Source organism: Haliaeetus albicilla, chromosome 4 (genome assembly GCF_947461875.1).
Source record: "Haliaeetus albicilla chromosome 4, bHalAlb1.1, whole genome shotgun sequence".
Taxonomy (NCBI): domain Eukaryota; kingdom Metazoa; phylum Chordata; class Aves; order Accipitriformes; family Accipitridae; genus Haliaeetus; species Haliaeetus albicilla.
Window position 1 is genome coordinate 11,302,130 of NC_091486.1, and position 27,866 is coordinate 11,329,995.

At 39.9% G+C, this 27,866-nt stretch overlaps 2 protein-coding genes across 2 annotated transcripts in view; both read left to right on the forward strand.

The window, feature by feature from the left end:
• On the forward strand, nt 1-25,590 carry CFAP221 (cilia and flagella associated protein 221). Its single transcript, XM_069780887.1, has 24 exons — nt 1-1,541; nt 2,405-2,589; nt 3,044-3,144; nt 4,170-4,256; nt 4,362-4,457; nt 4,932-5,032; nt 7,429-7,532; nt 9,643-9,802; nt 10,325-10,448; nt 10,535-10,646; nt 10,868-10,976; nt 11,561-11,648; nt 13,344-13,433; nt 14,809-14,901; nt 16,398-16,488; nt 18,058-18,185; nt 18,630-18,710; nt 19,682-19,789; nt 19,933-20,109; nt 21,537-21,695; nt 22,108-22,202; nt 22,750-22,839; nt 23,041-23,160; nt 25,146-25,590. The coding sequence occupies exons 2-24, from the start codon at nt 2,451-2,453 to the stop codon at nt 25,267-25,269; spliced, it is 2,577 nt and encodes an 858-aa protein (XP_069636988.1). The 5' UTR covers nt 1-1,541; nt 2,405-2,450; the 3' UTR covers nt 25,270-25,590.
• Nucleotides 25,591-25,727: 137 nt separating this feature from the next.
• ESYT3 (extended synaptotagmin 3) overlaps nt 25,728-27,866 on the forward strand; it is a 56,783-nt gene continuing 54,644 nt past the window's right edge. Inside the window, exon 1 of the mRNA XM_069780890.1 lies at nt 25,728-26,839. The gene's annotated coding sequence lies outside the window, so the exon portion shown is untranslated. The remainder of the gene's footprint in view (nt 26,840-27,866) is intronic.

A 27,866-nucleotide genomic window follows, 5' to 3' on the forward strand; every position in this document is an offset into this window, starting at 1 on the left:
CCGCCTGGGCGCCGGGAGCCGCTGTGAGGGGAGGAGCGGGGTTAGCAGGGGTTCCCTCCGGACCGGGAGGACGCGGATTGTCTCGGCTTGCGGCGCGGCGCGGCGCTCGCAGAGGCCCAGAGGGACTGGGGCGGGACGTCCAGCTCCCCTCCGGCCGGGCTGGAGGTTGGGGAGGATGCGGCAGCGGCAGGGGTACGTGTTGTGAAGCTATAAGCTCTTCTGCCCGCTGAGAAACTCTGCTAGCCTGGTTATATAGAGTGGACCTTAAAAGCGCGTTTTCCGTTGCTTTTGGAGTACGTCGATGCTTTGGCAAATCTCACGCAGGATGTGATAGCATTAAAGTGCATCCCTTTCTGGTGGTGGGGTGTGCTAGGAGCTCTGTCAGACACAAAGGGATTAGAAAGCCCGAGTGCTGACAGAAGAAGGGTGATACCCTGGCCCGAGGGGATTTGGGGTGAGTTTTGCCATTGCCTCCAAGGAAACCGGGATTTCACAGCCCCAGCGTTCTCCTATCGGTGGCTTTGCACACACACACACAAAAGTCACGTTAAGGATAGACACAGGTATCTCGGAAAGTTTAAGAACATCGATCAGAGATTCCAGGACCTTGGCACGTAAACATTCGTCCTGTATTAGCCCTTTGAGGAATACTACAGTAGTAAGTGATGATGGTAGTATCGCTTTAAATTACTGGTAAGATTACACCAGGAATCCTTTGCTAATATAAATCTGTCTACAGCTTTTCAAAACTTGTATTCCTGATGGGGAATGCTGACCAAGAAAGGAGGATGGCAGCTGTATAAATTAAAGTTGAACAACATGAGTGGAAAGAATGTAGGCCTTATGTTTAGAATTTTTTTAGCATGTTTTTGTCCGAGTTTGGTTGGTCTCACTACCTCAGAGGAAATTTACTGTTGTGCACAATAATACAGTTCCTCTTACAGATTTTCTGTTGCAAGTGGAAAATTTGTACTTGGAGCCATGGAATGGAAAATATTGTTGAGGCCAGAGTACTGGTAGCACATTATTTTAAGCTTCTTGCTTATTTATTATTTAATACTGCACAAAGCCATAAATCAAAACAGCACTTTATGATCTTGAAGCACCTCTCAACTTCTGCCTGAAAGATCTAAAGCAGACTAGAAAACCAGGCAAATACCAGTGATGAGACCATAAAATATAATGGGGGAGGTGGACCTCTTCAGTCTTCAGAAGTGCTGATCCAGGTATGTTGGGCATCACTTTGATGCTCCCCTCTGCCCTTCTTCCCTCAAACTTTTATTGATCAGTGTTAATTTTAGGTTGGGGCCCTTTAAGGTCATTCAAGCCAGTATAAGAGTGTTAAAACGACAAAACAAACAGAGTACTGCTCCTGTACTAACAATTCAATTTTGGAACTGTTGAATCTTAAAGTGCTGCCACAGTGTGGATCATACAGCCAAACTCTGTTGTCCAAGCCGTTAATCAGCGTTTGTGCCAGGAACAGGAAGGTGCCTTGTGACCAGAGCCTGGCAGGAGGAGTCTGTATTGCCTAGCATTGGGTCAGTTCAGCTGTGCATTGATATTAATGCAGCACCATCCTGAGCTGCGTACCCACCTTCCTGTTCATGAAGAACAAATACAAAATGAGGGGTTTTCAACCCCCTTCTTGAGGGCTGAAAATTCCAGCATGGCTTCTGAACTTGGTACTTTTTCCAAAAGTATGTTGTCTTTTTCTCCATGCAGTTCTTTGGTTCGTAGGAGAGCCAAGGGCTATGTGCTATATTTATGAAGATAATTTCTTGTGGATGGATTGTGTCTGGTGTCCTTATTGTGTAATATTTGCACTTGTCATTAGAGAAGTTTATGTTCTGATAACTGTGCTTACTTAACACAGGATCTATAATACCCGTGGCCTTCTGGGTTTACAGTTATCTTCACTAAACAAATAACCCAGATGATGCTATCCAAACAAAAGATTCAAATGACAATTTTCTTATCCCTCATATTAATATTTAAAAGTTAAAAATGAATCTGCAAGTTAACAACCCAAACACTCAGGAGAGATTGGAAGAACATCCCTGCAAAAATCAGTTTGGATAGTGGAATTATCAGAAGAACCTTCTCTCCTTCTCTGTGCTGGGGGATGTGAAGGAAGAGAGAGATGTTTTACACGGTCCTGAAAGCCAAATGTCCCCAGTAACCCCTAGAACAGATGAACATGCCCAAAGCGTTAGGGCTTGCGGTGGGAGCAAGGTTTCCTGGAATCACTCTGTCCTTGTACTTAGCACACACAGAGTAACCTATTTCAGTAAGAAAAAAAGTAACTCCCTCTCCTAAATGTTTTTTGGCAGTTTTAGGCAACAGATGTTACCAGAGCAAGGGAAGACATTGTGGTCATTATGTTATTTTGTTTTGCCCCCAGGTGCTGAGAAATTTTAGTACCATTCAGGCTCCATATTTGTCCTAACATGGACGTGGTTCAATCAGCCTCCACAGAAACCACAATCGCTAATAAATCCTTCAAGAAAATACCCAGTGTCCTTCTGGGCAGCCTAGTGGAGGAACCTAAAAAAAGACATGCTGTCCCCAATCACCTGCTGGAATCAAGTAAGTTTCTGCTCTCTAACTGTTTCCCAACCTTGGAGCAATCCTAGGAGGCACTTTGCTATTATTTTTTTTCCCCAACTCACAGGCAAAACTCGCATCCTGTTGCTTAAACTGTGTCTTCCTGTGAGCCCAAATCATAGGAAAGGTAGTCAGGAAAGAAATAATGGCTCTTCTGATCCTGGCTGACCCTAAAGTTTTGGAGTGGCTTGTTGAAGCCATGATGCCATGAGATAAACTGGCAACAGGTTCATGGCTCTGCTGGGATAGTATATGCTGCCTCAACTTTCCATTTAAAGAGCCATGACTGCTTAACAGGAGAAATAATCTCTCTCTCTTTTTTTTCTCTATAATACATTGCGTGCAACATAAATATGCTTAATCAATGTAAGTAACAATCATCATGTGTGTTTCACCTGGTCTCCTTTTCTCCCTGTTTTATTATCTATCTCTGTAGAGATTTATTCAGAACTTCAGAGGAGCAAGGTTATACAGGCTGAGCCGGCTGTGTTACACTATGGAGGGTATGAAGTTGGAAAACATCACCAACAGACGCTGGTAAGCATCAGAGCAGGGATCCTCTTGGGGCTCATAAAAGGATAACAGAAGCTGAGTAGACTGCTTGTGGTCATGAGGCCTTTTGCTCTGTGGAGTGCTCTAAAAAGCAGCACTTAAAATCAGTGGTCCTGTGGGAACAAAATAGACAAGTACCACGCTGTGTGCATCACTGTCCTTAACAGTCTCTGTTTTACTTTTCTGTTTCCTGTGTCTGTGAGCAGTGTTAGTGATATGACTTGCACATCATGACTGAAGGATTCATGCTTTAACTCCATAGGAGTCTGTTTTCAAAATGTACTTGGACCATCACTGTGTCTGCAAACATGTTCACTGGTGGGAAAATTTTGAAAGCGCCTTTGGCCTTCTGCCAAGAGCAATTTAACCTAAGGAAAGAAACTCAGTGCATAGGTTTGATTACCTTTCCTTGTGAATGGTTTGGGTATTTCCTTTTCTTCTATCTGCTTTCCCTTTGTCTGCCTTTTTTATTTATGTGGTAAGTGTTTTGAGGCAGAGGTTGGGTGATTATGGTGTACTAGGTTCTCCAGATATAATGAAAGTAAACAAGATGCAGGAGGCTTTACAGGCTGAACTGTCACCATCCAAAGGTTTGTTGCTTTGTGATCCAAAACAAAACCATGGAATATTACATAATTTCTGTTGTTTCAGACCTCTGTAAAAGTGAAGTTAATAGGTTGTTTCATTTTTTATTCTTTTTGCATATAAGCAAAACAGACCAGAATTTGATTCAATGGTAGAGTCTTCTTTAGCAAGACTAACTGTTATTCCTAGGTAAGGAATTGTGACTTGGTTCCAAAGAAGGACCTTGCAGGATGCAAGGTTTACATAATTTTCTTTTAAATTCAGAGCATATTCAGAATTATTTCTGCTAAAGTAAAAATTATTACTTCCTTGTTTAATACAGCTTCTTTGCTATGGATAGTCTTACAAAAAGTACAGTTGGCATTCTCAGTTGACCTCTTATATTGAAAAATGTTTTGCAGTTTTGGTTTTCTTTTGTTCTACAGAAGCTGATAAATATTTCTGGCAATGTAATAAGCCTTCACATAATACCACCCCAGACAAAGTATTTTCAGATCAAATACAACAAAACAGTAAGTGTCAGAAAGCCTTCACACTGCTCTTTGCATGCAGCACTGGGTTTGTGTCATATAAGCAGCTTTTACATGTTTTCTATCTTATTTTGGGTCATTTTCTAGCACCGGCTTGTCCCTGGCTTGTCATATGCAGTTACTGTTGATTTTTATCCTGATGAGTGGCGGTATTACTATGACTGCATCCGAATTCACTGTCAGGTGAGGATTTATTATAAAAAATATTTACAATTGTAATGGAATGAAACAACTATTAGGACATAATAATGATAAAGTAAAGGTACAGTTAATCTCCAAGAGCCACATGGGTTTTTTTCCCAATAAGTCTGGATTGGAATATTTCATTTCAAGCATTTTAAATTTTTCTCTCTGTAAACCCAGAGCTGTGGGTAGAATACCTTCCTTATTCTGTTATTCTTTGCCAGTAGATCAGTCTTTGTGCCATACTGCTGTAATGTCTTAGCTGAACAGGCTTGGAGGAGCTCTAGATGGTTCCTGAAAGTATGGAAAGACAGATGGATACTGAAAGCAAGTAGAATACCAATATCCTGACGTGCAATACAGTGATGATCTTGAAGATGTTTTATGCCCACTTAATGGCCACTACTGGAAACTTTTTCTTTCCATAACATTTATTCATTGTAAGAAATAGATATTTGCCCCCTTTTTTTGCAGGGAGAAGATACATTAGTTGTTCCTGTGCATGCTTACCCTGCTGTGAATGTTGTAGAATTTCCATCATTTATAAATCTGTCTGATGTATCAATTGGTAAGAGGTGAGTTAAGGACAGACATTTGTCCACATTTTGTGAGACATGCACAAAATCTGAAAAATCTCATTTTCCTCTATTTGTACAACTTAACGTCTTGGAAGCTTCAAGGAATTCAGCTACCATCTGGACTGTAAAACAATTCCGTATATGAACTGTTTCAAGCGCACGTTCACAGGAAAGTAAATGCTGTGCAAACTAAACCTATACATAGATGAAACTGGGGTTTTGGCTAGTCTAAATTTGTGCTGACTCACTTCATTCATCATATGGTGAAGCAATATGGCTGCTGTTCATAATCTGTACACTCCCAAGTGCTATGTCTTTTTAGCATTGATAAGTCCTAAGTGAATGGATCTTCCTTTCAAGATGAAGTGTTCTGGAAATGAAGGTATGAGCCAGTAACGGTAGGTGTAAGTGATAGCAAATAGCTAACTTCAGTCCAGAGATTGATCAGTCATTAGATTTGCTTTTTCTGTGTAAAAATATTTAAAGTGATCTTCTCATGTGGAGCTCTAAATGGCATAAACTTCATCTTACTCTGTCTGTTGCATAGATGTAACACTGACTGTTCTCATGAAGTAATCGGTAATAATTGTTAATAGGAGCTGGGAAGGGGAAAAGGAGATCCTGTTGATTAGGGTCCAGGTCTGTAGTATGTTGACTATATTAGTTGTAATTATGGTGATTTGTGTTAATGTAAAGATTTGAGTGAATTCTAGGAACTGAAGGTCTTAGTAGCTAGGTTTTGACTTAGCCCATGAGTTGGAAGTAACTCATGAATTTTACTGAAGCACAGAAATATGAATAGGCAAGGCATATATGAGGATAATGCAAAATTCTGCAGTAAAAATGAGCCCAGCATTGTAGGATGAACATTTGTGTCTTTTTGTTTATTTGTTTTTCTAATCCCCCTTAATCTGTTAAACGCTAGTGAATCCATCAGAAGTGATGTTACAACTTTCTCACAGGACTGAACATAACTCCTGACTTTCTGGGAGCCTCTAGGCATGATGTGATTCTGTTTATTTGTTCCATTTTTATAACAACTGCTGAAGCATACAGAATTTTCATACTCTCAGGATACAGAGAAGAGATTAGACAGAGTACAAAATACAATTTTAATAATAGGAAAATTTTTCAACACAACAGGGGTGCTCAGAGATGCCCCTGAGGAAATTTGGAAGAGTTCCTGAAGAGAAAACTGATGGTTTCAAACCTTAATTTTTACCAGTATTTTTCATCATTAGGCTATTAAAAACTTTCCTAAAAATGAAAGCTCTCTGAGATACTTGGTACTGTACAGAACCCAAGGGCCTATGGGCTAAATCCATAGCCCACTGAGGTCAATGGAAAAACTGCCTTTTACTTCCATAAGTGTAGGATAAGACCTATATTCTACCACCCAGCTTTTTCCTTACGTACAGGTCCATCAGGCAACAGGCAGCAAAATTGTCTTGTTTTTAAGGCACTGTGGTTACTGTGCAAGCTGCACTATACCTTAAAACAAATTGCCTCCCCAGTCTGCTGTTACATCTTCTTCATGAACCGGTCATATTAAGGCAGAGAAAAAAGGACTTTGCTATTATTGTTTATTTCCTTAGGCATTTCAAAATGTGCTTTCCAAAGGAACACTGTGTATCACATGCATTCTTTGCTAATCAGCAGGATAGGATTTCAGTCAGACAGTTTACAAAGAACAGAAATAAGCCTGGGGAAATTGGTCTTGATTTGTAGGATGATGGATGGTGTTACACCAGTGCTTTTGTGTTTCAATTTTATACGTGAAAATAAATGCATACAAAAGCAAGACAGCTAATACCTCTCACACAACCTGTGTGAGACATAAAGGGCTTTTATGAAAATCAGGCCACAGCATCATTATTTCTACAGTGGTTAAAGTCCAGTCATTCTGATGTGCTGGAGTTTTCAACGCTTTTGAAGACTGCATGGTCTTTTCTCATTGTCTTCCACAAGGAGGGCCATGGGAGAAGGCTGATTTCTGGTTCTGTACTTATTGTTGCTCCAGTTTGGATTGTTTGTACTTGCTAGATATTGCAGTTTGTAAGAATGTGAGGGTACACATAAATAACTTCTAAAATGTAAATTTTATAAATTTTTCTGTAATTGGATTTTGTATGGGTAGGAAAAAGTAAGTCAAGATGTAAAATATCCAGCATTCAAATCAAGATTTAGCTGTCATTTCCTTAGTGAGTGAAGGAGCTGAAATATTTTGCTATTTTGGAACAATGAGGAATGACTATTTTCACATTCATAAGTAACCCATCCCTCTGAACACAGATAAATTCAGTGCATATTGTGTATAATATAATTTTCCAGCCTGTGTAATTGATGATCAACTGTAGTTTTCTTAATTTCTTTCTTCCTTTCTCTCTTTTCAGTAAGGAGTATGTTATCCCATTGCAGTGCAGCTGTCCAATAGATTTTGAATTCCACATTGATTTTATTCAGCCTCACAGAGCCTTCACTGTCCAGCCAACTTTTGGTAGATTGAACTTATTTAAATTCTAACGTTAAATGTATTTATTAAGTGTAGTTACTTGTGACAATGTATTCAGTGCTGTACAGAAAAAGCCTTTGCCTCAGAGTGTATCCAGGTAAATGCAGGCTGATAAATAGTAGTGATATACAGCCTCATGGCAAATAGCCCTCTGTGGCTGGTAGATTTCTTTTGTCAATGCCCAGCTACAGACCTCTGGGAAAATATGGGATGTCCCAAACAGTCGATCCGGCCTTTGTCTTCTCTCTTTGCCGGTATGGCCTTTGGAAAGGAGAGAGGCAGGAAGCCCTGCATTCACCTCTTTTATCACACCTTTCCCCAAGGACTGTCTGGCTCCTGCACCATTAAAGGAACAGATGCCTTTGTGGAATAGGTATGCATCATGTTACTTCATTGGGGGCACAGAGGAAATAAAAGGTGATCTCTGCTCTATCAAACATATCCCTGTACCTGTTTTTCTCTAGTGGTCTGGAAGAATTTGATAGAATTGTGTCTGTTGCTTCAGGAGCCATTACAGTGATGGGCACAATACACACTGCTGCAGGTGTTTTGTGGGACTGCAGTGGATATTAGATTCAGTCTAGACCTCTGTGTACAGGCTTTATGAGAGGCAGGGACTTTTGGCTACATTATGCTCAGCTATTTTCATGCCTAATGCTGTCTTGAGGCAGACATAACTATTTGCAGGTCAGTTGCTATCATTGTTACATTTTCCAGGTGCCGGCAGAAGCATGTAAGTGCCCAGGTGTTCTGACAAAAATGTGTAAGTGAATGTGACCTAGCTGCATAATTCACTTAGGCAGTCTGGTCAATTCCATGAAAATACGTAAAGATCTAAATAAAAAAAACCCTTCATAAATCTGGCACTTAGTGCCATTTGGGACACTGGAGTGTAAACTTTGATTAATTAATGCACTTCAGTAAAAGTTGCTGTTGTTCCTATATGCACAATGATACGAATTTGCCCTGGCTTGTCGGATGGATTTTAATTCTTCAGAGGTAGTAGTTGGATTCTATCAGACGCGTGGTTCACAAAGATGAACTACGCTGCTGCCTTGTTTTGGGTCATTCTTTCAGGATAATACTCTTCTTACTTTGTGCTTAAAGAAGTTTTGATATATCAAGGAAGGAAAGGAACAATATTACAATTGAGTAAAACTAGAGAGAAGTTGTAAAATTGATCAGGAAGTTTTTGGGTTTTTGCATAGTCATAGACAAAGTGGCTGGAACTAATTCGTGCTTTCTAAGTTGGCTTAGTTCTTGGAAGAAAGGGAAACAAAAATATCCCAGAAAAAATGTCAACCCAGTACAAGTTAAGTCAAAAACTTTCATACCTAGAAACTCTGAGGTGCTGAAGGCCATCTGAAAAGCACTAAGACTCAAGCCATTGTGCTCTGAGATCAGTAATGATGAAATACTATAACAATTTACACACACACACACAAAAAAACCCCAAAACAATGAAACTAACTGGTGTTTAAAACTACAGGATGCAGAAAACCAGCCAATGGTCACTTTACAGAGATGAGAAATTAGTATTTCTGATGAGCTGAATAAATGCCTTGTTGCAGAAATGCTGTGGAGCAGCAGGGCCTGTATCCTGGGATTGCACTGAATGTTTAGGGATATGAATGAAGGGTGGTTAAAGTGGTTGAGAAAATAATGTAATAGGTAATAAGGAAATAAGACCAAGTAGAGACAGGTAATGCATCAAATCCAGATGATTTCCCCAACTTGGAAGAGCACAGAGGAATATGTTTATAATGCTTTGCTCATGAAAGCAGGAAGTGCCCGAGACTTAAGACTGTCAGAGGCAAGTGAAAAATTTCTACATATAAACAGGCAATCATTTTCACAACAGTAGGAAATATTATAGTCTTACTGTCAAATCTGTCTGCTATTGCAAAATATCTCCCATTATCTGGCAATGGATAGTTCTTGAAAGACACTTTGAGACCTGAAATATTTTGCAGGCCTACTGCCATCCATTCAAACATTAATACTGTTAAAAAAAAAGTAGTCCAGAATCAATTTCTGTGTACTTATATGGGCTCACTTTAGATGGACTTTTATTGTTTTTCTCCTCTAATCACAGGAATCATTCCAGGCAATGGGAAAGTGGAAGTAACTGTGAAATATTCCCCACTTGAGTATGGAACAGCACAAATGACAATGCAGTTAAGGATTTCACAGTTTCACTCAAACCCCTATGTATGTGTATTCACAGGAACATCAACACCACATCTGGGTCTAATGTATGTGTGGCTGACTGGTCTTAGAGTATTTTTGCCCAGTGCTAAAAAATACCTATGTAATAGGATTTAATGTAATTTTGCTGTAATAATTTTAAACATTTATATCTGGAGACTTAAATGCACTAATGTAATTCAACTGTTAAAACATGTACCTGCTCTCTTACATAATTTGCTCAGAACACCCTTAATCTGTATGAAGTGACACTGTACCAAAATAAAAATAATGGGAAGTGACATATCCTTAAAGAAGTGTTGAGCATCCTCAGCTTCTATTATGGCTGCTCTATGTTACTCTTATTGCTGAGGCCTTGCAAGATACAGGGCTTTTTGAGCAATAAGGTCTTTGGGGCTGTATTTAATTTTTTGTGAACTCTGAAGATTAGAAAGTTTGGCTCCAGTTGTAATTTGGGAGAGAAATTTCCAGTCTCCTTGTACATCTAAAGGGGGTATAAATGCATGTACTAGACTATATACCATTTACAGAGTACTTATAAGAGCAATATCTGTCCTTCTAACACCTAGAAAGAAACATTTTGACAAACAACGAAGTTGTCCAGAGAAAAAAGCTGCGTCTGCAGGAAAATCCATCGTGTGGAGAAGAGACCAATTCAGCCAACCACGATCGAGGCCTATTCAAAAAGTAAAGGTGCGAAAAGATAATAATCACAAGTACTTTTCTGGGCTGAGTATCTTTCTTGTTTCTGTTTCTTCCTATTAATTCATATCTTGTAGGAAATTGAATACCAGAACCTCAGATTCCCCACAGACTTGTCAAATCCATACGCTGTAGCTACTGTTTTGAATCAGAAACCAGGCAAATTGAAGATTAAGGACTTGAAAGAAGGTAATGTAGTTAAGCAGAATAAACTTGGTCTTAGTATTATTTGTAGGTTTCTGATGAGGAGCTCAGCTTCAGAATTGCTGAGGTCATGTGACTGCAGTTTCTGTAAGAAATCTCACCGTAACTTTATGTATTAATGAGTTCAGTTATCATAATAGGTGGGTTTCCCAATTAGGAATTTAATCTAGTTTGAGGTGTGATATGGCATTCTGATATTCCTGCAGCCCTTTGCCAAGGCAGTGAAGGAACAAAAACAAGACAGATGAAAGAAGCCATATTTCAACTAAAAGTCAGACAAAATATTCAGGAAGAGGAAGCAAATCATCTGAAGTGGTAAGTGTTAGTTAACCACATTAACAACACTAGGGTTTGCTTAACTAAGGCCTCTGAATGATGTATGCAATACCCACTAGTGCGTAATGCTGCTATTTCATGTCCCGATAGGTTTGTTTTACAGCTAAATTACTGTTGGTTTACTTTCAATTTTTTCTCTTCTGCCTAAGAGCAGTCTCACTAGTAATCCATAGTAGTACCCAGTAAGGTTTTTCATTGTGTTATGATTGCATTCAGAAAGAAACCTGCTGAAAAGCTTGTTCAACTAACCTTGTTCTCAGCCATCTCATCTTGTGCCCTTAAGGGCAAAGGAAGCTTTTGTCATGGTTGTCAATAAATCAAGGCTAAAATGTATAATGGAGTGAACAGAATTGCACATGTACATCAAATGGCGTAAAGCAAAACACATAGTTGTGTGCGTAAGCACACCGTGGTTTCATTTACAATCCACAGATCTGCTCTTACGCTGAATGTTATGGACCCCTAGACACCTTATGAAGAGGAGAATAAGGCTGATATAGCCTTTAAATAAAGCAAACTGTGCATTAAGTAAAGCATTTTTCTTGCCTCCACTGTAAATGCAGGCAAGTCCATAAAGGCAAAGACCCAATCTCTGTGGAATTTAAAAAGGAGATTATTGAAGATCGACAGAGGGAAGAAGAGCAATACAGGGTTAGTATTTGCTGTTTTTTCTATAAATTTAAAGTCAAACTTATACTTTCAGATTATGCAGTGTACTAGTGAATTTTATCAGTCTTTCTACGTCTTCAGTTTTTCTTCATACATTAATGCAAACCTGTACTAGCTGTACTTCTTACTGCAGTTTTGTCTTTATTATGCCTGTGTATCACTGTTTCTGAGGTGGTTTTATCTTGGAGGTAGACAGAGAGAAGGATAAGTTATTAATGGAAATGTAACTAGATATTTGCCCAACCTAGCAGATTTGTACCCAGCCACATCACAGTGCAACATTGCAGCATAATCCTGTCAGCACCGTGGCCACATCCAACCTTCTGTTTATATTGTATGTCTTTGAAGAGTTGATGTCCTGAATGGCTCACAGTCAAAGAGGTGAACACAGTCAGTACTCTCACACAGAGCCACGGAGAGATAATTCATCAGGTTCTTCTTTTACACCTTCACCCTCCCCCTCTTTGGTTTCTTCCAGTAACAAAGACTGCGGGTCATCTTCCATGGAGGTGACAGGAGCAATACTTGGTGGCAGGAAATATTTTTCCCCATGTGGCACAGCCCTCGGGGGCAGGTTGGTCTTGTCCCTCTTATCCTGCCTCCTGGATATTCAGGTAGCTTCTCACATCCCACTGACTTCCCAGGAGCTGTTTATGGGAGTAAAATCATTTATAGATAGGGTAAAGGCTTGATTTATGCACTGAATTAGGCACTCTGAATTAATTAAAACATTATTTTTAATACTAACAAAGGAAGAAGTGAATGAAAAGAGAATCTAAATTGTGAGATTGTTGTATCACTGAATCAGATTTATGTTAACTTTGTTTAGAAACATTTATTTAATTACCTGTTGGCCATAGGGGCTGTGGAGATCTCTGGCTGGTTTCACAGTTGCCTCCGTGACTTTGTGACAGAGGCATATTTTTGCTCATGCTCTCAGTTTGTTCACCTTGAGTGTCACAGAGTATTTATTATCCCTCTGTCAGTTGCTCAAGTGGCCACTGTGTTATACAGCCTGGGAGTGGCTGTCCTGGAGACCTTTAGCAGGTCTGTCTTCCACTGTATGAACTAAAACCTCAGTCCAAGAAAATCATGGGAATTTCACTCTGCAAAGTAACCTCAGGGTTTTTGTTTAAGACATAATGGTATCCTGGAAATGAAACAATAGGTAAGTAGGACTGGGATGGAAGAGGCACAATGAAAACAGGCACTGGTATTGATCCAGCATGCCTGAACACTTTTAGAGGGTCTCAAAGTGAAGTGATATCAGTAGTAAACTGTTTCACACATGAACAGATTAAAGAGCTGGCACTATTGGAAACCATGACAGCGATGTTCACAGAACATGGAAAAGCTACAGGAAATTTCTGTAGCACTGTCATCTGGGAAGATCTGTTCGGGTTCTAATTTACGGTGTTGGTTCTATAACCCCTCTCTGTCTGATTCTGGCTACGCAAAGCGAACTGTGTTTCATTATGGCAGAGATCTGATTGAAACTCAGACCCAAAAAGACATTATTTTGCTTTGTTTGACTTGCTCAAGGGTTGCAATAATTACTTCCTAGAAGGGAATGAAGTCTGTGTTTTGTCAAGCACCTCCAAAATGTTACATTTTGAGTTCCACTAATTCACTGGATGCTTTGTACTAATGTGATTGTTCTTCCTGATGACAAATTAGATCCAAAGAGGAGATCCTATCGTAGAACAGGAGTTTCAAAGGCATGAAGTAGAAGTTTCTTTCAGACGTGTTATCCGGCCTGTTGACCAGGTTTGTTTATATATTATTATTGCCTGCTATATGTCATTGTCACCTACTGAGCTAACAAACAGCCATAGATATTAGGCACTGAATAATTTTCCTCCTAATATTCCTATTTCTGTGTCGGTGTCTTATTTCCCATTTCACTGTTAGTACAGTAGGGCAAGCACTGTGCTACATGCACAACTCATCTTCTGATGTTCTGATCTAATATGAGACAAGTGGAAATCTGCAGTCCTAACCTGAGATTCATATTGCTTGTTTCTGAAAGTTCTCTCAGGAGTAGCTTTCTCATGCCTAAACATAAGGTTAAGCATATCACAAGATTTGCAACCTGCAGGTCAGATTGACAGGAACCCATCTGGTACTTAGATTTTTTTGTCCTTCTCTGTGGTGTGAGGTACATCCTAAGATCTATTTTCTAGGATTATTGGGAGCTTTGTTTAATAGATACCCTGCTACTGAAGGAACTTTGAATGTTAGCAACACAAACTGCCTTCTTGAGGAACATAGTAATAGCTGTGGGAGTTGGTCTTTTACTACACTCTTACGCCTGTTACAAAGTGCTGAAAATTGATGAGGCATGGCATGGGATTGTGTGGAGCTGGTGTTCTGAGGACCTTCCTAATCTAAATGTTGGTTGAGTGGCCGCCCTCCTGTTGAGAGGTACTGTACTCTGGGGCCACTGGAGTCTCTTCTAATGCCACATTCTTCTGTCACATCAGTTTAAAACTGGAGAAGAGGTTAATGCATCAAGAAAGAGATTTACATGTGTTCAAAGAGTATTTCGACAATTTAAGGCATTAAGTATAGAGACATCACCTCTGCCTCAAGTACGTCCAGAGCCAGAGATCACTAGATTTGGGATGGTTATTCTGGGGAATTATCACTCTAAGTTTACCCTGGTCTTTCACCCTTCTGTAGGTATGTGCTATCAGCCGTTATTGGAGACAGGATACTGGTTTTGCTGGGCCCCTTGTTTGAGCCCTTACAGCTATTCCAACTTCACATCTGTGCAAAATGGAGTGTGTATTTGGTAGAGACCTAGTCCATTCTCTCCACTGTCTGACTGGCCATATATTGCACTTAAGTCATAGTATGTGGTTGTCATTGTGTGGATGCAGACCATGCTATGTTATCTCTGCATTCCCGATAGTGCATCGGCAAATATTTGGTGATTACGTCCCATAAAGCCCTGCAGGTGAAGGCTTCTGGTTAAATGCCAATATTGCAAACGTTTTCACTTGACTTAATTTCAGTGTTTAGAAATAACATGGATTCATGCCAAGGAATGGCTTGGGCTGGAGGAAATTTCTCCCTTGTCTAGCTGTAAAAGGGGTGTCCTTTTTCCTTTCTGTTTCTTTTTTAAAAAAATACCATGCAGCATCCAAGTGTTCCCACATTTGACTTGCTCCGTAATGACCCTTGGGACAACAGAAACAGGATGTTGAGGAAGTTCCAACAAGCAGTATACAAGGTAACGTGAATTACCAACATGCAGTGTGATGGCATGACGCCTTGGAAATAGCACAAAAGAACATGCAAACTAGCATGTACAGAGTTTTCACAGTTAGCCAGAGATTTGATAGTTTGATAAATATGTCCCTGCTTCACCAGGAATTAAGGATCTGGAGTAAGTTTTGTATTCAGCTGGTGTTTCACCTGGTGCTTCTGCTGGTGCTTAGTATTGCAATCAATACTAAACAAATGCAGATGAGTTTAGATTTTTTTTAAAGTAAAAAATACTTTTGCACAAAAAAAAGAGAAGATTTCAAAATTCACATAGAATACTGTGCCCAGTTTTGGGCCCCTAGTACAAGACAGGCATCTATAAGCTGGAGTGAGTTCAGTGTAGAGCCACCGAGATGGTCAGGGTCTGGAGCACTCACTCTGTGAGCAGACTCTGTGAGGAGACACTTACTCAGCCTGGAGAGGGAAAGTGGAGCAAGAGAGCAGCACCTTCCAACACCTCTCAGGAGGTTATTGATAATGGAGCCAGACTCTTTGCAATGGTGCATGGTGGGAACATGGGAAACAAAGGGCATAAATTCAAATGAGAGGGGTACAGACTGTGTATAAGAAAAGCCTTTTTCATCATGAGAACAGTCAGTCATTGGAGCAGGTTGCCTAGAGAGGTTGTACAGTCTACATCATTGGATATTTTCAAGACCAGACTGGATAAAGCCCTGAGCAACCTGGTCTGATCTCATTGCTGACCTTGCTTGGAGCAGGAGGTTGGACTAGGACCTCCTAAGATCCCTTCCAACCTGGAAGCTAAAGATTAATCAGTAAAATCACTTATCTCATTGGGTTTAAATATTGTCTTGCATCTCCACTGCTCTTTTCCCAGTAACTCTAAACATAGCAAGCAATATGGAAATTTCCTGCTCTCCTAGTGTCCAGTTTGGGTATGCTTTTCCAATCTGTTCACAATATTAGGCTCGATACGGAGGTCCTGATATGAAATGCTCTTTTCTGTATTGCATAAATAAGGAGGTGGCTAAATGTCCCCTTCTGGTATTAAAACCTAGGACTCTTTGCTGTTACCCTGTGATATATGGCACTAGGCAAATTGCATAGTGCAGGTTACTACTTACTCCCCTCATTCACAGAGCCACAAGTATTCATATGGTCCTGATCAACTGACTGTTTACCCATTGTTAAATCTGTATATGCCAATAGACGCAGCTGAAGGATTAGGACCTAGCCAAAAAAAGTCTAATTAACCTGTAAGACTAAATGAAGGTTTGAACTGTTTTTGTTGTGTAATGTCACTGTAGAGTTGAGATCCATTCTACATCTCACCTTCCCCATTTTCTCCCTCCTGAACAGAAAACTATAGTAAAAATTCTGAAATATAGATGTCTGAGTGAGCTCTGTAAAATAAATACAGTTATAGTACATGCATATTTCTGTGGCTGTAAATCTTAGCATGTTTGGCTTAGTATTAAAACTTTAAAATCATTCTCTCAGATTGTGATTCAGATTCGGCTAAATCGTTTACTGCTTCTGTTCCATGGGCTAACCAGAGAAACCAGAGGTTTGGAGGAAGGCTCTGTGTCTGGTAAGGAGTAGAAGAACAAGTTGATATTTTGGCCATGAATTATGATAATTCAGGTTGTACTGCAGTGTGTCAAGTGCGTAAAGACAGAGTCCTTACAAAGGAGTCTTCCAGCAAAAAAGAGACGTGTGACAAGGTAGAATCATAGAATAGTTTGGGTTGGAAGGGACCTTTAAAAGTCATCTAGTCCAACCCCCCTGCAATGAGCAGGGACATCTTCAACTAGATCAGGTTGCTCAGAGCCCTGTCCAACCTGACCTTGAGTGTTTCCAGGGATGGGGCATCTACCAGCTCTCTGGGCAACCTGTTCCAGTGTTTCACCATCCTCATTGTAAAAAAATTTCTTCCTTATATCTAGTCCTAATCTACCCTCTTTTAGTTTAAAACCATTACCCCTTGTCCTATCACAACAGGCCCTACTAAAAGGTAGAACTGGCTGTAGTCAAAATACATCTATTTTTCATACACATTATTTACAAGATTTAAAAAATGTGATTCACTCTTCTTAGGAGCCTTGCAGCTTACCTACTTAATAATAGGACAGAAGTTGTGGATGTTCCATCATTGGAAGTGTTAAAGGTCAGGTTGGATTGGGCTTTGAGCAACCTGACCTAGTCATAGATGTCCCTGCCCCTGGCAGGAGGATTGGACTAGGTGATCTTTAAAGGTCCCTTCCAACCCAAACCATTCTATGATTCTACGTATAGGCCTGAGGAACAATGAAAGGGCAGATGGGACTATATGAGAAACAGACAGGTAGGTGAACAGATCAGGTGGAGCCCAAGAGGTTAGACACACAGGATAAGAGGAGCTTATGGGGGATGAAAGAGGGAAAGACACCTGAATGTGATGAAGGCAAGATATCTGAATTCAGTGAAATGAGACAGTAGAAACCACAAGATACATGGCTAGGTGGCCAGTACTGAGTTTTCCTCCTTATTGTTTTCTCATACAAGTGCTTTCAAGCAATTGCTTTTCTTTACAGTGAAATGAAAGTGCTGGCCTAGAAGTCACTTGTTCTTTAACAGTCATAGAAGGAACCTGGCCTTGGTTGGGAGTCATAGTTGGATATACTGGGGACAGAAGAGAATTTGTGTCTCTTATTTCCCGCTGCCTCGTACACACACAATTTGACAACTGCTGAAACACCTTTCCATATCCACTCTTTTCCTGCTTCTTCTAGTAGGCACTTTTAATTCCCAGTATGCAGGAGTTGCAAGGATGCTTCAAGTAGAAGGTCTAATGGCAGTTAGTGTAAGAGAAGCCTTCTGACTTGTCTTTGCTTTGCTGAGCGGAATGAGATAGAGGGCCATGCTGGAATGAGTGAGCTGTACCATCCTTTTAGAGAAGGGGAAATTGGATCTGTCTGCTAGTCAAGGTATTGTGCCTGCTGTCTTGTAAAAGTGGCATTTAAACCCTTTAGGAAATATTACCTTTCTTTTTATATTAAAATTACTGGATGCATCATGTCTTAGGAAGATGTGGAATATATTTTGTGACTTGATTCTATTTTTGAAACAGTGTATTAAGATATACTACAAAATCTTAGTATTTGCTTTCCATTCATGACAGAAAGCAGGAGTTTCAGCAAACCAGAGAAGAGTGAAGAATGTAAGGGCTTTTCTTCCAGCATATCTGAAGATCGTATATTGCCTTTTGAATTCCCCTTTTACAGTTCCAATGAATTGCACCGTGATTTGGTAGGTACAGTAACTAAAATGGTGGCCAACACTCAAGATAGAATTTTGTTGAAGACATTGGCCCCAGGCCCAGTACTGCCTTTGTTAAAATTTCACAATGTGACTGGTGTTCTGGGGTCCTGAAAAATTAATTCAGGACTTCAAATTGACTAAGGGTGATGCTGAAAAAAAAATAAAAAAATCTTTGCATTCCCTTAATTGCATTCTAAAATTCTGAGTAATACATTAATGGTCAGAGTTAGTTAACATCCATGATTTTGCAGAAGAAAAGAAATTAAAAGATAACTGAAATGCCAAAGTCCAAGAAAGGACAGGAGAAATATCAAAAGAAATGTTTGCATAATTATTTCCATATGTTTTCAAGTAGCTGTGCTGATGGATTGCTGCCAATGCAAAACAAAATGCCCACCATATTATTGGGTTTTAAATACTGCATTCTTTCAGGCACCTGATGCTCTTGGCCTAGTTCCTATTGGATCTGTAGATGTGAAAGTCAGACACGTTCTTCCTTTTTATGACTTGAAGGTGAGTCAGTACAGCTCCCTCAGCTGTATCATGTTGCCCCAGAGTGCAGCCCAGTAGAAATGTTGCTTTAATATGGCTGTATAATTAGCATGTTTTTGTTAAAAATAGATCTTACCTGTTTCCATAAGTAACAAGCTTGTAGTCAGCAATAGTCCCCTCTCTCCGGAGAGATGAATCACCTTAGCTGAAATTATTATATCTCAAGCAACAAAATCCTTCTATGAGTGAGGATATTGCAAGCCCTGCACGCCACAGTTTTTCCTTTGATTTTAGAGTTTTATAAAAGTGACATTATAAAAGTGTCCTTCCTTTTAGAAAGTAATGGAAGTCTTCTGTTTATTTGGCATCCAGTTCTGCATGCTTAGTTCCTTCATTCCTGCATAGGAAATGCAAACATCTCCTTGAAATATATAATGTTTTTTCAACTTTATGTGTACAGAAACATTTTTTTCTCCTGACTTCTAAACTCTTTTCTCTCCAATTTTTGAATAGCTAAAGATCAAATTCTGTACCCCATCAAAGTAAAAATATTTCCTCAGGTTCAAATCAATGCAGATTTTGGCTCAATGTCCACTTTCTTTTTTTTTTCAGGTGGTGTAACAAGTCTAGAAGCTTTCTTTCCCCTTACTACACATATGTTCATCTATCAGTGTTATGTATATTACTTAACACAACTTTTCTCCACCCCATTAAGTTCAGTATATTTGATCAAGAAACTGTTAATTCCATGATCTTTCTTAGAAAAGCAATAATGGAAGTATTCCTTTATGCACTCATTCAGCTTGTCCTGGTGAAATATGGTGTCTCAAAGTTTTGATAATATACCATGTTCCAGAATAGTGATCCAAGTATCTTTTGCCACAGAGATGTGATGTGTCCGTGATAAAGCTGGAATGTTCCATTCCATCTCTGAGTTAATCAGAAGTGATTATTGTCATGTCCTGCAGCACATCTTTTTTCTTTGCACTTAGGTTCCTCAGCATTTCAGCATTATGAAGTATCAGCCATTTTGTACACACTATGCAGCCACCAGTTACAAACCTCGAAAACTTTCCCGACCGCTGAGGCAGGGAGCGCAGGTAAGAAGTCATCTCAAATATGAACTTTGCTGAAGTCACTCCCAGCCCTACATTTCTATAATTATTTGATTAATTTTGTCTCAACATTTTATACCAAAAGGCTTACTACACTGTGAAAACCTTTGATGTCTGTGTTTTTCAAGGATGAGTTGATTCAGTTAGTTGCTTCTCCTGAGGGACAGCTTAACCTGGTCTCCCAGAGGATGGATTTTCACAAACCATCCCCAGAAGAAGCAGCAGAAAGGGATATCAGCCTCTTAAAACTGATTCCTCCCCAAGCTCTAGTCTACCCTACAGAGAGCAACCCGCTTCGCATTTTTGTAAGTAGCAGCTGACTTCCACAAAGAACCTAAGAAAGGAGGGGGAAAAGTGTTTGTTTCATCAGAAGCCTGATGTGGAATTGGTGGGCAATTCTCTTACTCAGATTGGTATATAAAACTATCCAGAGTGAGAGTAACCCTTCAAGGTGCAAGCCCTGGTAGATGGGAGTCACAGAGCTCATCCCACTGAGATGGGCACCATTTCACTTTAAGGTGGAATTTGATCAGTTTAGGGGAGGGATGATAGGGCAAAGTTGCCAGTGACAGCAGAGAACTGGAGACCCTTCCAGTCTCATACTCCACAAATGGTCACTGATCTCAGGATTCCGTGGAACACCACGGGGCCCCTTCCTTCTTCTCCATGTGTTTCCCCATTTGGATGTTAGAAGAAAAGCCATCATCTTGGCATCTCAGTCCTTCTATAACCTCATACTCTTGCCCAGGGAGGTAGGGCAAGTGCAGTCTTTTCCTTCTGTTCAGCTAGGGGACTGCAGTTTTGCCAGATCCTTAGGTAAACTGAGAAAAGTGAAGTCAAACTCTTTGCTTACATTGCATTCTGCTGCTTGTAGCATCCCAAAACCACATTTCCAAATTATTAGGCACAGAGATTCAAAAAATCACAACCATGTGCATAGGAAGATTTTCTGTTACTTAATTGTCACGTGGATTGTGCTGCTTGGCACCAACTTCAGAAGGTATTTCCCACACAGTGCAGCACAGCCTGGAGGTCTCTGAGGTGTCTCTGAGCAGGCAGAGACATCTGTATAGCTCAGTGAAGTGCTGTGTGTGGGTACAGGCAGCATCTCCAAGCCAGCATGGCACTGTGCCTGACTTGGGTGGCTCTGTCTTTCAGCATTACTTAGCTGCAATGGCCCAGATCCCAGTGTGCTAGTCTGGTGATCTTGGCATAACATATATGGTATAGACTTGGCCTCAGTGCATGTGGCCAGGACTCCAGTGGACTTACTGATGAGATCCTCTGTGCATCTCTTTCATCCCTCTGTCATGTGAGTGTAAGAGCCAGGCACAGCCTGATCCCACACTACTCAGCATTAGACTTTATGTAAACAGATGCTAGTGCAGTGAACTAGATGGCAAAATGCTCATTTAGCTTCCACCACAGCGAGGCCAGTTCCCGTTCTTGGATTCTAAACTGTTCAGAGAATCAGCAATAGATCTTGGAGACAACACTGAAATTGCTGTATTTTAGACAGCAGAGAGCATGGGTAAACCAGGCAGATTATGAGTCTGTGATGAGGGAAAGAGACAGGAAATAAAGGGTCACACCAAACAGAACAGTCACAATGAGACAAAGGTGTGAATCTGGGGAGACTACATTAACTGTAAGAACTGAATTTTCATCTATTTAGTTCTTTATGGTGCTCAGAATGATTTTTTTTTTTAAATAACCTCTTCTTTGTTTTTAGAACCCCACTCCAAGATTAGTTCCAGCTTTGCTTCCTTTGCCCTATTCTGAAACAAATATTGAATATCATCTTTGTCCTCATCCAAAATATACCTTTACCAAGGAATGCCCCAAAGGATCCAGTATTCCAGTCACACAAAAGAAATTTCTGCATCACAAGGTATGGCCTTTTGGGTTTATTGTATGAGTACCTGGCTTTGGTATGTTCTTGCTAAGAATTTGCACCAAGGAATCAAAAAGGAAGATGAAGAGTCATCCTAGATAGAAGACATTTTCAAATATAAATTATGCATGCACCTAAATAGTCAGTTCATGGGTCAGAGTAACTTGTTTTTGTTAGGCTTCATCCATGTCTCTTATTTATCCCTGAGTATTTCTCTGCTCTTTCCTTCTTTTCACTGTCTATTGTGTTTTTGTGACCTTGCAGTGGAGGAAGCATCTTTTAAATATGGCGAACTGCAGCTCCCCAGATTAAATTCTCAGCCAAGAAGTCAGATGCTCTGTCCTGCAAGCCTCTCTGCCCAGTGCATTATGTACTAGAGGTCTGATTACTGTAGCACTTGTCATTTCAGGAAGTGATCTGTGGAGTAATGGAATGGAGAAGATTCTTACCAGTGGTGTATTCCACTTTTTCTAACACTCCCACATTGACAAGAACAATACCTAGGTAAGAAAGAATTTGAATATACAGTGCCTCTACCCTGCACTAGTTTCTGCTGACTTTAACTACATTGACCAGTAATTAGTCCCACAGATAAAAGCAGGCCTACGGGTGGAGTTAATTGCTGCTCAGAAATCCAAAACCAACAGGGAAAACTCCTACTGACCTCCTTGAGGGGTGGGTTAAGAACAATATCATTAGAGGAAATACCTAGCCCTGGAAGGAGAGTTCCAGTCTGGACTCTCAGTAACATCTCTCCTGAATGCTTTTTGATTCAGTGCTAGAAGACCCTGGGAGGTACAAACTCTGTCTGTCCTGCAAAGTATGAACGGTAAAATCTTTAACATATGGGCATCTGCACCCAGTGGTAGCCAACATCTCTCAGGCTTGTGTTCCCTCATATCACAGCAGTTTCTGGTGTACTCAGATTTTCCAGGAATATATAAAAGTACATCATCTTCATTGTGACTACAACTACTGTGAAGCTTCAAAATGTAAACATTTAGTGCAGTTACTCTCTGCCCATCTTAAATTAATACCATTTCCATCACAGGGATCCTTACAGTTTAGATATGCTTCCAAGAGATGTACCACCAACGCTGTGTGACTTACCTGAGAGAGACAGGGAGAACATAATTGACCAGTAAGTTTCTCCTCTATTTTGTATTCAGTGTGATTGATTATGTCTTAACCACTTGTATGGATATGTCTAAACCTGTCCTGAGAGATCCTCAAAGGCAAAAGCACAAAGTCCCTCTTGCATAAAACATACTTTTGGTTTTGTTGTCTAAAAAATCCTTTTAAAGGATAAAGCCCAATTGTTCTTTATCTTACTATTTTTTAGTGAGACAGATGAAACTGAGTTCAAAATGATTCTTACTCCAGAGATGGTGAGAGCTGAATTTCCACAAATTGGGCAGGCACTCTCAGAAGAAAGCAAAGAGAAACCAGCAAAAGAAGAAAGGTAGGTATAATTTGAAATCAGGGGAGAGGAGTGGGAAGGAATCTGAAGACAAGTATCTCCTTCAGAATATGTAGAAATTCATGCTGAGATGCTCTAGGGGCTCCATCACGAGTGGGATGCAGATCTGGTACTTTGAGCAAATTTGCACTGCAAATGCAATCTCTGGATTGGACTTCAGAAAGCAGCTGTGAATGTGACACACTGGCCTGGATGTCTCTGACTTCAGTTTTATCAATATGATCTAACGCTTGAGGCAGTTTTTTTGCCTTCGCAGAGATAATCAGTGTTCTTGGACCAGTGGTTTTTGCTTTTCAGTGACCCTTTTGTTTAAGATATTAATTAATGCTGGCAGAGGAATGAGCCCTTAGAACTTCCCCCTGGCATGGTGCTTTTTTCTCAGGCTTTTCCTAGGAGTGGGTCACATTTGCTCTGCTGTCCAAGCTTCACACTCTACCAAAAAACACTGTGTTTTAGGCATACAGCACAGCATGTAAAGTAACTTGCATTCATAAACACAGAATTACCTGCTCCCTAAAAAGTTGTAAACTAGCCACTGTAAGGGCCAAATTCTGCCTTTTACCTCCAGTGTTATCCTGAGTTTGCAGCTCAACAAAGAAAACTTGAGAGGAAACCTGAGGACAAGGAAAGGTCTGAGGGACAAACAGGTCTTTATGGGGTTGGTGATTACCACCATGGTTTAAGAGCAGTGTTTCAGAACTGCCCAGCAGTTCTGTGGGGCTGGAAGCAGAACTGGATGCACTGTGTGAAACCTGGGGCTATGTAAAGTTGCAGGAAGGATGCAAGGAGGTTTATGAGCTGGTAAGTGGGACACTGGGGACAGTGGGCTTGAGCAGCAGGCAGTATGGGTAAGATAAGTGATTGCAGAGCAACACAGGAGAAAGTGCTGAGTTCTAACCCTGTGTTTTCACAGATACTTTGAGTGACTTGGAGCAAGTGAATTAATCTTTCTCTCCAACAGTTAGTTGACCCTCTATAAAGTGGTCATGATATGGCTTAGATGTCAGTATGTGCATAACAGCCTGAAACTTTCAGAGCTATCAAGAGATTTGAATGTCTAATTTTCTTTAATTTTAGATGGAAACAATTTGATTGACATTGAAATCCTGTGCAACTGTTGGCCATTAAACTTTAAAACAGTGCTGCGTATTGTGAGATCTCTGACAAAACACTGATTGCTGTATTGTGATTATGACAGCATTGATTGAAAATAATTTGCTGTAAAAATGCAGGTGTGTCAGACTCAGTGCTACTTTTTGCATTTTGACTCTCTGCTTGACAGAACAGGGGGATTTGGGACAGCTTGTGCAACTAAAGAGTGACCGTTTTCTCCACAGTGATACAGTGTTGGATGGTGCTTTTCCTAGGTTTTATAACCATAAGGTTCTTTCTTTTTGAAGTTTTAGATGTTTTCCTCAAAAATGAAAATACTTTCTATATTAAACGCCTCTGGGTATTAATAGTTACTTGTTGAAAACTTCCCTATTTGTTTGGCTTTGTAAAGAGGGAAATAAAAATTTATTAGCAAACAATGAAGTCCCAGTCCTTTTTTTTGTCGCTGGAAGGTTCTTCATTGGTATTAATGGGGTGGTGTTTCACTACATGACAGAGCACACATTGCTGCTCCACAGCAGTTTCAGCATTTTATCTTTAAGGCAAATCAGGTTTTAATGTGGCTGCTCTTGTTCTGGCCGTTACAGCATATGCTCCTTCATAGGTAAAATGTAAAACTCAGTCTAGTATGTGTTTACCTATCAGATGGTTAGCTTTCCTAACTGGCCAAGCCAAGGGTGAATGTTCCTTTCACAGTTTCACTCCTTTTCCTGTTCTGCATAAGTAATGGAATACCCTCTATGTTCATTATAAAAGAGACAAATTATGTGTGTCTCTTCCTTTGTTTTTGTCAGCATTCCTGAGTAGTTCCCCTGGCTCTTATAAGTACAAATGACTTTTTAAACTTCTTGCAGAGACCAGTACAACCATCCAGATGGACATTTTCAACCCCAAAACAACGAGCTTGGAGAGAAGGTTCAAAAACATGTGGAGAAAATGAAGCTGAAAGCACTTAATAAAACCCTTATTCTGGGATAAGAGTAGTTTTACGAAGTCCATGGTTTGGCACTGCTTATCTTGTTAATGTGCGAGGCCTCCTATGTCCCAGCTACATGTACTTATGTTCAGTGAGGTCAGCAACTTCTGCAAAGAGAAGAGAACCACCAGAAATGCCACCTCTGTCAAGGACTCTCACTGAGACCATTACCCCAAACACAGTAATTGCTCCAATAAGAATCCTCAGCCATGTACCTGCTCGTTTTGTCCTGGTCTGAAGGACGATAAAACCACAGTACTACCATGTAAATAGTTTGGTAATTAATTTACAGCCCACTGTTTTCAAATAAAATGTGAAAAGTCCTCATGACCAAATTATTCTGCTTTTTTTTTAGTTATGACCTGTCCTTGTATTTTTACAGGTAAGTCACTAAGTCTCAGACTTGACTGTAAATCATACACGTGAGATTTTTAATGAAAGGGAAGACCTGAACACAGTTACTGTCCACAAAGATAATGTCCAAGCGGATTTCGTTAGCTGTTCAGGGGTTTAATTCAATGCACAGCTCGCTTGGCAAAAGGGTGCAGTGATTGGGGTGATGAACACCAGAGCCTCGTGAGAATTTGTAATGCTTGGGATGTATTCCCTAGGAAAGGAGATTTCTCAGCATATCGCCTTTCAGCTGAGATGTCTTCTACTTTCTTGTGGGCAAGCTGGATATCAGACAGAATTGGTTTTATCCATAGTGAGTTGATGGCTCATTTTGAAGAGTGGTCTGGGCTATTCGTGCTGAAAAGCACGTATCTTCTATACTAAAAGGCATGGAAAAGGCAGCAGTACATACTACCTTCCTAGGAGCCATACTTCTTTCCAGAGATACTTAAAACCCCTAAGAAAAGTTAATTCTAGAGAGAGGACATCAGTGTTGCAAACTGTAAAAAGCCCAGGGAGATAGAAAATGGGAAAGTAGGGTGAAAATAAAGCCACAGAATAGCCTGTTTTATACTAGCTACATACTCTCTCTGATCACTTCAAAGAAACAAAAAGCTGTTAAGTTTCTGCTAACAGTCTAATTGGCAAGGGATTGTTCAGAATGCAGGTCTGGATATCTGCAGAGTTTCTCTGACTACAAACAACTGCTTAAATATGTACACATTGCTTTTTTCTTCTGCAAGTCCTGAGGAAAGCAGCTGATCTTTTAAGAGGCTCACTAAGACTTGAGCATGTTTCTTAACATGACCATGACAAAAACGTTCTCACAGTTTACAGTGAAAGCATTCACAGTTCATAATTCACAGTTTAGGTTAAATCAAGCATAGGTAATTCTTAGGAACTGTTATCCATGAGCTACATTTCAATGTCTAGTAAAGATGGAGTAAGTGTTCAGAAACAATGTTGATAAACCAGGTTGGTTTTTTTTTTACAGCAGTATCCTCTTTCCTCCCTTCTCCTCCAGAGTTTCCTTGGTCATCCCAATGGAAGTTAGTCATGCTTCTCTATTCTCCAGTGGTAGACACCAACCTTCAAAGAAATGAACCTCTTTTCTATTGAAGTGATCTTCCTTTCTGTGTTTTAAGGCTTTTATGGACCAGGTTTCAGTGTGCAGAGAAGGTAAGAAAAAACTGTTACCTTGGCCTAAATTGCTCCTAAAATACAAAGGGACTGTTTTAACAGCTAGTAATGCACAGGCCTCTGTGTGTTATATCCCTCCAGGATACCTGATGAGGTTGAGTCTTCTCAAAGTGATAAGCTATCATCAGAGGCAATCCAGCTGTGTCTAAGAACGTGAAATATGGCTAAATAATTAGAAGTCTTAGATTTTCATATATGAGGCTACTTAAGTATTCTCCTGGTTGACTACAGAACACTTTCAGAAATGGGATATAAACTATAAGAATTATAACCTGCAGTTGGTGGTTATTAACAGTTCTATGCCTGTTCAGTGTTTCATGAAAAGGACTAAGGTATTACAGAAAATAAATTGGAAGAAAAAGGAATGAGGTAATGGAAATTGTGTCTTTGGTGTACATTACCCAGTGCGCTGGAATATTTCTGACAGTTGTTTTTATCTGAATTATCATTTATAATGTACTGAACCAGAGCATAAATTTTGGAGTGCATTTTTATGTATAAAAGACATAAGTATAGTTGTCTCTAACAGACTGCTAATACCTGTTAATAAACACTCCAATGCTTCATGAGGTCTTTTTTTAAGGATCAGCCAGCAGGATTCAATAGCAATTCTGTAAAATGTCAACATTCAACATCAGCGCTATTTAAAACAGCATTAGTGCAAACTTCAGCCTTAAGGCTATGTTTTGACAAAGTGTGGAAAACAATTTAAGGCATCTTGTAATCTGCTTTCTTATGCCTCTACTAAAGATGCAAATCACATTCTTTTGAAGAAAATGAAGCATTCAGTTCTAGATTAATCCCATGAATGTGCAGATTGAGTTTACATACAGATTGCAAACTAAGATCAATTAGTAAGTTATATATAGCCATATTTCCATACATTCTAATGTTAATTTGTGGATTGCCTTATTTTGGGAATCAAAGGGCTGCATTCTTACTGATTTCAGTGGGAAAGTAAGAATGTGTAAATTGATATGCAGAATGTGACAAGTTTATTTCCATT